The sequence below is a fragment of the Lithobates pipiens genome, unplaced genomic scaffold (assembly GCF_037356315.1).
Source record: "Lithobates pipiens isolate NorthernLeopardFrog02 unplaced genomic scaffold, aLitPip1_a1.2 Scaffold_77, whole genome shotgun sequence".
Lineage (NCBI taxonomy): Eukaryota > Metazoa > Chordata > Amphibia > Anura > Ranidae > Lithobates > Lithobates pipiens.
Genome location: NW_027507900.1, coordinates 347,097 through 358,997, shown reverse-complemented (window position 1 = coordinate 358,997; position 11,901 = coordinate 347,097). Strand labels below are relative to the sequence as shown.

Here is an 11,901-nt window from a genome sequence, read left to right as displayed (position 1 = left end):
AATAGTGATTTATGGGGTGCTCTAGTTGATTAATATAAACTAATTCAAATCCTACTTAGTGAGCCGTAGTAATAGCAAAAATAAATAAATAACAAATAAATATCAATATAACACAAATTAATGATTACAGTGTATCTATCAAATTAATACCATTTGTGATCATGTGGCTACAAAACAATTATTCCAAACTGATCAAAATTGTTTGAAAGTCCCATCCATGTAACACAAAAAAGTATAAAATAAGTGATTCAAGATCCACCAGCATGGAAACTCTTGCAAGATGTGACAGAAATTCTTCCAAATAAGTAGCATCCACCTCCACCAGAGATCTCAACAAACGACACCCAATCGTGATAGAAAATGCAGTCTTCTTACCAGATCCGTTTGACCACTTTCATTAAAAAGTAAGTCAAACAAGGCCTGTACAGGTTTGTGCCCGTTCACATGAATAATGACATGGGTACACAGGAAAAAATCTCTCCCTCGTCACAGACTCAAACGGGATATATGGAAAGAGCAAGAAACATCCATAGCGTAATACTGTTTTTATTTAAAATAAAGAAATGAAAACATAGCCAAATGGCTCGCCTTTCAATTTGGGATTCGCCGGCTGGAGTATTCCCACTATGAGCCGCCACTATGGCGTGCGTTCCAAGCCATCAGAGCGACAACCAAGGTACCGGATATGGCGTCAAAGAAAGCGTGACCAAGTACCGCCTCGAAGTACGTTTCATCATCAACGTCTCCGGGTGCTTTGCTACGGCCGTCCGCTCTCCCCTGTCATCCACAAGGTGTCTGCGTGGAAAGTGCGCTGTTCTAGAAGGAAATAAGCACCCAGCACTAGAGGCAAAACAGGCTGAGGCTACTAGAAAATAGCCGCCTGCCGCCTCAGGAAAAAACGTCTGAGGGCACCGGGAAAATGGCCACCGGACTTTCAGAAAATGCCCGAAAGGAAAAAAAACTAGCTGTGGCTACAGAAAAATGGCCGTGGAGCGTGCGACGGCCTCCCCACATGGCATACACACCAAAACACCCCACCATGGCCCAGAAACAGGGAAGAGGACGAGCGGACCCCCAAAGCAGCGCAGCCCCCTGCCAGGACTCAGAGCCCCCCAGCCATGGAAAGTGCACCGCACCCCCTATGCCCAGTCACACAGCTGCCCATAGCATGGGGAGGAGGGAAAGGGACAGGGAGAGAAGAAAGTGAGAGTGAGAGACCCCCTAGTCGACCTCCCAGGGAATGCCCAGCTGCTCCATCCTGCTGACAGGTGGAACCATACTTACCCCTCCTGTAGTGACTGCTGGACACATTCCATGGACAAACCGATCACCCGAGCAGTACGGGGTGGCTGTTGGCCACGGCACACTGTGACACGGACAGCAGTAGCTGGGTCATATGTGTGCCCCGGAGCATATAGCTCACCGGCCGTCAGGCAGGGCATGTCGTGGCCGACCCAGCGCGCAGCTAGAGACTACCAGGATCTATATTATCCAGCCTGGCTGTTGATTGTAGATCACAGGAATGAAAAATGCAGAAAAAAAAATGAAAAATTCCGAGGACCAATGGTCCCATCAGGAGCCAGGACCTTCTCCTACACTAGGCACAAAAAAACTGAGCTGCTGGATGCAATAGGAGGGGTTATAGCCAGTAGGAGCGCCTCCTGGGCGGTACTGTGCAAGTGTTGCTGTTTTTAACATGTTCTGTCTAGTCCTCTCCTGAAGAGGCGCTATAACCCTAAGATCAAGATGAAGATGCTGTGTCTGTCAATGAATGAAAGAGAAATACATTTACATTTTTGGCTGTAACATGACAAAATGTGGGAAATTTCAAGGGGTATGAATACTTTTTCAAGGCACTGTATTTCCTCCCCAGTTATTCTTCAACCGTTGGCTGGTGTTGACCTGGAACCTGAAAGTATTTGGGTGGTGAAAACAGCAGAACCCCCTTCAGAGCCCCAACACAAAGACAAGAATAACAGTGAAGGGCCCCGCTCACAGTGCTTGGTTCGTACGGAATATTTCGTTTTTTATGTTTAATAACTCTTATAAATTCCAGAAATAAATATAGAAGGGTGGAAAAAGATCAAGTCCATCCAGACTTACAGGAAACTTGGCTCCGTACAATCAGCAGAGTCATACACTCGGCTCCACCAGATAGGCACTTCCACCCGACACATTGTGGAGGAAGACGGAGGAGCAGGATGACAGTAGATGCCAGGAACCCCATGCCTCCACCAATCCTGGCTTCTCAGAAGAAAGGAAACTGCCTCCTTCCTCGGTGAGTTCTTTGGTGAGCTACGAGACTGGAACTTTTCATGAAGGACTTCCCGCAGTCCGGACAGCAGAAGGGCTTCTCTCCGCCGTGGATCCGCTGGTGAGTGACCAGGTTGGAGCTCTTGATGAAGGACTTTCCACACAGCGAACACACGAATGGTTTCTCTCCCGTGTGAGTCCTTTGGTGAGTCACCAGAATGGACTTCTGATTGAAGCTCTTGCCGCAGTCGGTACAGGAAAACGGCTTCTCGCCGGTGTGGATGCGCTGATGGCGGATGAGGTGCGGGTTACTGGAGAAATACTTACCGCATTCAAAGCAGAAGAAGCGAGGCGCGTCTCTGGCAGGGAACCGCGGCTGCCTTGAAAAGCGCCTCTCTCGTTCATAGTGGGATAAAGACTTTCCGCTGCTGGCCCCCCTCCCAGGCACCGCCATAGTCGGGCCCCCGCCAAAAGTCCTCCACCAATCAGGATAAGGGACTGGTCTATCTGCCACACAAGATCTCTGATTGGTCTGAGAAGGCATCCTATTGGAGAAGTTTTCTGCACGCTTAGTGCAACTTACAATCATGGAGTTATGGAGGGGATCAGATCCCACATCCCAGCCGTTGTAACCCAGAATTCCAGTATCAGCGTACAGCTGGTCGGTGGGTGCGTACGCAGGGAGCTCCGGTTCTTCATACATATCTATGGGGAAGAAAATATCTGGGAAATCTCCTCCCACACATGATGAAGGCTCCACCCTGATACGAGAAGAAGGAGATGCTGTGCTGCTTGCAAGGAAGTTCGTTCCGCTCTTGGGAAGATCGACTTCCTCAATAGAGGGGGGTTCTTCTTTAATATGAGAAGAAGGAAATGAATGGGGATGGATATCCATGGAGTTTACTCCCTCACATGAACGGGGCTCCTCCTTAATTTTAGTACACAGACCCTGCGGAGTGTCTCTATGGTTATAAATGTCATTATTTGGAGGGGGGGCTTCTATGGACAGACAGGGCTCCTCCTTCAACGGGGTACAACCTGTGAGATCTCCTCCATACCAGCCTGGACCTTCATGGCTATGAGGAGATGTATGCTGATTGGTGGGAAAGTCAGTGAAATTATCCCCCTTCTTCATCGGGGTAGATATGTATTGTGTCAGATCTCCATACGAGGCTGGACCTTCATGGCTATGAGGAGGTGTATGCTGGGTTGATGGAAGGTCGGTGAGATGTTCCCTCTCCTTCATCAGGGTAGATATATATTGTGTCGGATCTTCTTCCTGCAAAGCTGGGCCTTCATGACTATGAGATGTATGGTGGGGGGTAGGAAAGTCCATGAAATGATCCCCCTCCTTCACCGGTGAAGCTATATATTGTGTCTCATCTTCTTCATACAAGGTTGGACCTTCATGACTATGGTGGGTGGTGGGAAGGTTAGTGAGATTCTCTCCCTCCTTCACTAGGGAAGATATATATTGTGTCTGATCTCCAAACGAGGCTGGACCTTCATGACTATGGTGGGTGGATGGAAGGTTGGTGAAATGATCCCCATCCTTCATCGGGGTAGATGTATATTGTGTTTGTTCTCCTACATATGAGGTTGGACCTTCATGACTATGGTGGGTGGAGGGAAGGTAGGTGAGATTCTCTCCCTCCTTCACATGGGTCACACTGTTCATGGGTCTATCCTTCCGCTCCTGTCTCTGGCAAATCTTCTGCTTCCCACATTCCAGGCCATTACCCCTCCGATGGATTTCCCTACATTTCTTCTCTTTATTTTTAGAACAGCGTATGGAAAGACAGGGATGGAATCCTCCGGAAGAGACATCTTTAGCCGGCGGCTCCTCTAGAGGGAACAAGAAGAGAACAGAATATATATTGAGCATTTCTAAGAGCCGTCCACTCATAAATTTAATCAATCACTTCTGACCAATCAGAACCCCAAGAGTCTGGTGGAATCCTGAACTTCAGACATGGATCTGATAATCTGAGGTTATAAAGCCAAAAGTTATGGATTCTGAAAGAGAATTCCCTGCAAACACGGCTGACTGGCAATGTTTATGTAACTAATCATGACCTCCATAGCAGGGACTCAACTGTTATCTGGAGCCCTCTGCTCCATGGATGCTGCTAACAACTAAAGTACAGACACCCCCTAAAGGTCAGTGTGTTCCACGGGCAGTAAATGCACCAACTCTGTAAGATATAATGACTGTAAAACACATCTTACCCGGATCCGGGAGGGTGTGGTGGTCCTCCATCATGACGTCCTTGTAGAGATCCTTGTGTCCTTCTAAATACTCCCACTCCTCCATGGAGAAATAGACAGTGACATCCTGACACCTTATAGGAACCTGACACACACAATGATACAGTCACCATCCAGACACATCCCTTGTCTGTTACTGGATAATGTCCCACAATTCCCAGAATCCTCCTCACCTCTCCTGTCAGCAGCTCTGTGATCTTATTGGTCAGTTCCAGGATCTTCTGGTCACTGCCTCTCTCAGGAGTCATGGAGGGCATTGGAAGCTCTGTGATGGGGCTTTGGGTTCTGCTCCGACCTCCCAAAATCTGGTCCTCACCAGACTTCTTCACCACAACATAATCCTACAGAATCAAGAAGTAGCCAAACTTCAGCCAAACAATGCCTGCTAAAAAGAGCAGACTGATAGAAACAAAGTCATGTGACCTCCCAGAATCCTCCTCACCTCTCCGGTCAGCTCTGTGTTTTATTAATAGAGATAAGAGTGATGTCATGTGACCTCCCAGAATCCTCCTCACCTCTCCGGTCAGGTCTGTGTTTTATTAATAGAGATAAGAGTGATGTCATGTGACCTCCCAGAATCCTCCTCACCTCTCCGGTCAGGTCTGTGCTTTACTAATAGAGATAAGAGTGATGTCATGTGACCTCCCAGAATCCTCCTCACCTCTCCGGTCAGGTCTGTGTTTTATTAATAGAGATAAGAGTGATGTCATGTGACCTCCCAGAATCCTCCTCACCTCTCCGGTCAGGTCTGTGTTTTATTAATAGAGATAAGAGTGATGTCATGTGACCTCCCAGAATCCTCCTCACCTCTCCGGACAGGTCTGTGTTTTATTAATAGAGATAAGAGTGATGTCATGTGACCTCCCAGAATCCTCCTCACCTCTCCGGTCAGGTCCGTGTTTTATTAATAGAGATAAGAGTGATGTCATGTGACCTCCCAGAATCCTCCTCACCTCTCCGGTCAGGTCTGTGTTTTATTAATAGAGATAAGAGTGATGTCATGTGACCTCCCAGAATCCTCCTCACCTCTCCGGTCAGTTCTGTGTATTATTAATAGAGATGAGAGTGATGTCATGTGACCTCCCAGAATCCTCCTCACCTCTCCGGTCAGTTCTGTGTATTATTAATAGCGATAAGAGTGATGTCATGTGACCTCCCAGAATCCTCCTCTCCTCTCCGGTCAGGTCTGTGTTTTATTAATAGAGATAAGAGTGATGTCATGTGACCTCCCAGAATCCTCCTCACCTCTCCGGTCAGCAGGTAGATGATCTCCAGGGTGAGACTTAATATTTTGGTGGCCATCTTGTTTCTGTCCTTCTCCATCTTAGCGCACATTGATACAATAGTACATCACGTCTGAAAAGACAGAAACCATACAGAGTCAGAATACAGAGTCGGAGTCGGGATACAGAACCAGTAATGAATGACACACCATGTATGACCAGTCATGTGGGGCCCCTATGGGGTCTGCGGTGGAATTAGGGCTCAATCACAGGCTGTATAGGAGGTTCTTGTCTATGAAGTATAAGCGACAGGAAGCCAACAACTGAAGTCAGGATGAGTGACTCCCTTTGGGCGGCGGGCCCGTGGAACCCAGAATCCCTTGGGGTGGTTGGGAAACCCTTGCGTCTCCTATGTCTAAGTGACCCTGTGTCTATTAGGGGCACAGGAGGACCGAGAACCCCAGTCAGATCTCTACTAATCGGACTCCCTGTACAGCCACACTGGAATGTATATATATTTTCTCATGCTATGGTGTGCTCTCTGTTGGGTCGTTTGGGGTGTGGCTGTAGTCCATTGTTCTATTGTGTCTGTCTGCCTTAAAAGTATTATGGGATGTATATGTCTCTCTGGATTAGCGAGGAGGAGGGGAGAGGAGTAGAGGAAGAGAGGAGAGTGTCCTCTGTCATCCAGTGCCAGAGAGGACGGGGGGGGTTGAATAGAACGTTGGTGTCTCTGTGCTGCTGTTCCATGAAAGACACGCTCTCCGCTCAGAACCATGTGTGAATATTAACCCCGCTGGGCCCCCCCCCCCCCCACAGTGACGGAATGCCAGCGCCCCATCGCAAGTGCGACCCTGCTAATTCCACCACTGGTATATACCATGTCCATATATCCACTCACCGGCCACTTTATTAGGTACACCTGTTCGGTTGCTCGGTAACACAAATTGCTAATCAGTCAATCACATGGCAGCCACTCAATGCATTTCGGGATCTAGATGTGGTGAAGACGACTTGCTGCATCAGAATGAGGAAGAAAGGGGATCTGGTGACTTTGAAGGTGGCATGGTTGTTGGTGGCAGAGGGGCTGGTCGGAGTATTTCTGGGATTTTCACACACAACCATCTCTCTGGATTACAGAGAATGGAGGGAAAAAGAGAAAATATCCAGTGAGCGGCAGTTGTGTGGAGGAAAATGCCTTGTTGATGTCAGAGGAGAATGGGCAGACTGGTTCCAGATGATAGGAAGACAAAAGTAACTCAAATAACCCCTCGTTACATCCAAGGTATGCAGAATACCATCTCTGAAGACACTCCTCTCCTCTCCCCCTTGTGTGTGCTCTGCGGGAAATGGGCAGATGGCACTGATGGGCACTAATAGCATTCACTGATGGACACAGACAGAAGCTGATAGAAGGCATTGATAGAAGCTACTGATGGACACAGATAGGAGGCACTGATGGGCACCAATGGACACTGATAGAAGGCACTGATAGAAGGCGCCGATGGACAGCGACAGAAGGCACCGATGGACAGCGATAGGTGCTACTGAGGAACACTGATAGGCAGAATTGAAGAGTACTGATAGGAGGCACCGATGTGCACTGATAGGAGGCACTGATAGGAGGCACCGATGTGCACTGATAGGAGGCACTGATAGGAGGCACCGATGTGCACTGATAGTGTTCCTCAGTACCACCTGATAGGCAGAATTGAAGAGTACTGATAGGTGGCACTGATAGGTGGCACTGATGTGCACTGATAGGTGGTATTGAGGAACACTGATAGGCAGAATTGAAGAGTACTGATAGGTGGCACTGATGGATGCTGTTAGGTGACATTAACGAGCACTGATAGGTGGTGCTGATATCTGGCATTGATGGGCACTGATAGGTGGTGCTGATATCTGGCATTGATGGGCACTGATAGGTGGTGCTGATATCTGGCATTGATGGGCACTGATAGGTGGCATTGATTATCAGTGTAAACAATTTACTGACATTCTTGACAGATAAGGGCAGTCCTTTTCTCACACAGACCCAGCGCGGGAGGAAAGGACTGCGGATAACTGGCAGGTCTGTTTACATGTAATCAGCTGATCACATGGTAAAGGGCGCTGTGATGGCGCTGGATGGGCACGGGGGAAGCACGGATATCTCCATGGACACCCTCCCACAACTGGAAGCCCGGGGCTTAGATGGAAGGGGGCCCATCATGGTTTATTACCCCAGTGCCCTGAAGGTTCAGTTACACCTCTGATATATACTGTATACAACACTGACATAGACCGTGTCCCTGTATATAACACTGACATAGACCGTGTCCCTGTATATAACACTGACATAGACCATGTCCCTGTATACAACACTGACATAGACCGTGTCCCTGTATATAACACTGACATAGACCGTGTCCCTGTATATAACACTGACATAGACCGTGTCCCTGTATACAACACTGACATAGACCGTGTCCCTGTATATAACACTGACAGACCGTATACCTGTATATAACACTGACATAGACCGTGTCCCTGTATATAACACTGACATAGACCATGTCCCTGTATATAACACTGACATAGACCGTGTCCCTGTATATAACACTGACAGACCGTATACCTGTATATAACACTGACATAGACCGTGTCCCTGTATATAACACTGACATAGACCGTGTCCCTGTATATAACACTGACATAGACCGTGTCCCTGTATATAACACTGACATAGACCGTGTCCCTGTATATAACACTGACATAGACCGTGTCCCTGTATATAACACTGACATAGACCGTGTCCCTGTATATAACACTGACATAGACCGTGTCCCTGTATATAACACTGACATAGACCGTGTCCCTGTATATAACACTGACATAGACCATGTCCCTGTATATAACACTGACATAGACCGTGTCCCTGTATATAACACTGACAGACCGTATACCTGTATATAACACTGACATAGACCGTGTCCCTGTATATAACACTGACATAGACCGTGTCCCTGTATATAACACTGACATAGACCGTGTCCCTGTATAATATAACACTGACATAGACCGTGTCCCTGTATAATAGAACACTGACATAGACCGTGTCCCTGTATATAACACTGACATATATTATATACAGGGACACGGTCTATGTCAGTGTTATATTATATACAGGGACACGGTCTAACACTGACATATACCGTGTCCCTGTATAATTATAGACCATGTCCCTGTATATAACACTGACATAGACCGTGTCCCTGTATATAACACTGACATAGACCATGTCCCTGTATATAATATAACACTGACATAGACCGTGTCCCTGTATATAACACTGACATACACCATGTCCCTGTATATAACACTGACATAGACCGTGTCCCTGTATATAACACTGACATAGACCGTGTCCCTGTATATAACACTGACATAGACCGTGTCCCTGTATATAACACTGACATAGACCGTGTCCCTGTATATAATATAACACTGACATAGACCGTGTCCCTGTATATAACACTGACATAGACCGTGTCCCTGTATATAACACTGACATAGACCGTGTCCCTGTATATAACACTGACATAGACCGTGTCCCTGTATATAACACTGACATAGACCGTGTCCCTGTATATAACACTGACATAGACCGTGTCCCTGTATATAACACTGACATAGACCGTGTCCCTGTATATAACACTGACATAGACCGTGTCCCTGTATATAACACTGACATACACCGTGTCCCTGAATATAACACTGACATACACCGTGTCCCCGCACAGCACTCACACACAAGGTGACAACATTCATTCCTCTTACCAGTCCCAGTTCAGTCTTCACACCGGAAGTTTCTTCTCCCTTCATGCTTCTGACCGCTGGGATGGGATGTGTCTCCTTTTCCAGTCTGTCTATTTAATGGCCGCCGCCATCTTTCAGAAGACCAAAACTCACTGCGGTCTACGAAGGAGCTGAGCCGCTGTGTCGGAGACATATTTATGGGGAAACCAGAATAGTTGATGCGGTCGATTGCGGGGACACAAACCAGAGAAATATTTTGGAGGTGTGACTCTTCTATCATAGAGAAGGGAGTGTGAGGAGGAAGGGAAGGACTTCTATAATGTTCTGTCATGGGGAGGGGGGACAGGACCATACCAATAATAGACTAAGAAATGGAGCATAACCACTTCTGTGTGAGGGTGGATCCTTCCTCTTACCTGATAGGGGTATTATAACTGAACCAGAGGGAGGAGGGGCAACTGTGTCTCATACCCCACCTGGAGGGTATATTACTCTACCATAGGGCAACCAGAGATGGAGGGGCTACTGTGTCTCATACCCCACCTGGGTGGTATATTACTCTACCATAGGGCAACCAGAGATGGAGGAAGGGCAACTTTGCCTCATACCCCACCTGGGGGGTATATTACTCTTCCATAGGGCAACCAGAGATGGAGGGGCAACTGTGCCTGATACCCCACATGGGGGGTATATTACTCTCACATTGAGCAACCAGAGATGAAGGGGCAACTGTGCCTCATACCCCACCTGGGGGTATATTACTCTCCAATAGGGAAATCAGATGGAGGAGGGGCAACTGTGCCTCATACCTCACCTGGGGGGTATATTACTCTCCCATAGGCCACCAGAGATGGAGAAGGGGCAACTGTGCCTGCTACCTCATCTGGGGGGTATATTACTCTCCCATACGGCAATCAGAGATGGAGGAGGGGCAACTGTGCCTCATACCCCACCTCGGGGGTATATTACTCTCCCCTAGACCACCAGAGATGGAGGAGGGGCAGGGGGGCGGCCTGTACTTCCCGGATGTAATTAGGTAGGAGTGATGGGAGCGAGGGTGAGGCCTGATGGCAAAGGGTCTCACTAAGCTCCTGGATCTCCATGCCTTTCTGGCTGGGGGCTGTCGTGGTCTGGGTTGGGGGCTGTCGTGGTCTGGGGTGGGGGCTGTCGTGGTCTGGGTTGGGGGCTGTCGTGGTCTGGGGTGGGGGCTGTCGTGGTCTGGGCTGGGGGCTGTCGTGGTCTGGGGTGGGGGCTGTCGTGGTCTGGGTTGGGGGCTGTCGTGGTCTGGGCTGGGGGCTGTCGTGGTCTGGGGTGGGGGCTGTCGTGGTCTGGGTTGGGGGCTGTCGTGGTCTGGGTGGGTTGGGGGCTGTCGTGGTCTGGGTTGGGGGCTGTCGTGGTCTGGGGTGGGGGCTGTCGTGGTCTGGGGTGGGGGCTGTCGTGGTCTGGGTTGGGGGCTGTCGTGGTCTGGGGTGGGGGCTGTCGTGGTCTGGGTTGGGGGCTGTCGTGGTCTGGGTTGGGGGCTGTCGTGGTCTGGGTTGGGGGCTGTCGTGGTCTGGGCTGGGGGCTGTCGTGGTCTGGGGTGGGGGCTGTCGTGGTCTGGGTTGGGGGCTGTCGTGGTCTGGGGTGGGGGCTGTCGTGGTCTGGGGTGGGGGCTGTCGTGGTCTGGGTTGGGGGCTGTCGTGGTCTGGGTTGGGGGCTGTCGTGGTCTGGGGTGGGGGCTGTCGTGGTCTGGGTTGGGGGCTGTCGTGGTCTGGGTTGGGGGCTGTCGTGGTCTGGGTTGGGGGCTGTCGTGGTCTGGGGTGGGGGCTGTCGTGGTCTGGGGTGGGGGCTGTCGTGGTCTGGGGTTGGGGGCTGTCGTGGTCTGGGTTGGGGGCTGTCGTGGTCTGGGTTGGGGGCTGTCGTGGTCTGGGTTGGGGGCTGTCGTGGTCTGGGCTGGGGGCTGTCGTGGTCTGGGGTGGGGGCTGTCGTGGTCTGGGGTGGGGGCTGTCGTGGTCTGGGGTGGGGGCTGTCGTGGTCTGGGTTGGGGGCTGTCGTGGTCTGGGTTGGGGGCTGTCGTGGTCTGGGTTGGGGGCTGACGTGGTCTGGGTTGGGGGCTGTCGTGGTCTGGGGTGGGGGCTGTCGTGGTCTGGGGTGGGGGCTGTCGTGGTCTGGGTTGGGGGCTGTCGTGGTCTGGGTTGGGGGCTGTCGTGGTCTGGGTTGGGGGCTGACGTGGTCTGGGTTGGGGGCTGTCGTGGTCTGGGGTGGGGGCTGTCGTGGTCTGGGTTGGGGGCTGTCGTGGTCTGGGTTGGGGGTCGGGGATGCTTCTTTGGAAAAGCCTATGGTGATGTGCCCCTGAAGTGGCAGTTCAGGGGTGCCT

At 50.1% G+C, this 11,901-nt stretch overlaps 1 protein-coding gene across 1 annotated transcript; it reads right to left on the bottom strand.

Moving 5' to 3' along the window:
• Positions 1-2,001: 2,001 nt before the first annotated feature.
• On the bottom strand, positions 2,002-9,675 carry LOC143959468 (uncharacterized). Its single transcript, XM_077468128.1, has 5 exons — positions 9,567-9,675; positions 5,767-5,877; positions 4,695-4,862; positions 4,483-4,606; positions 2,002-4,098 (listed from the first exon to the last, which is right to left on the bottom strand). Exons 2-5 carry the CDS (start codon positions 5,854-5,856, stop codon positions 2,249-2,251), a joined length of 2,232 nt encoding a protein of 743 aa, XP_077324254.1. The 5' UTR covers positions 5,857-5,877; positions 9,567-9,675; the 3' UTR covers positions 2,002-2,248.
• Between the last annotated feature and the right edge of the window lie 2,226 nt (positions 9,676-11,901).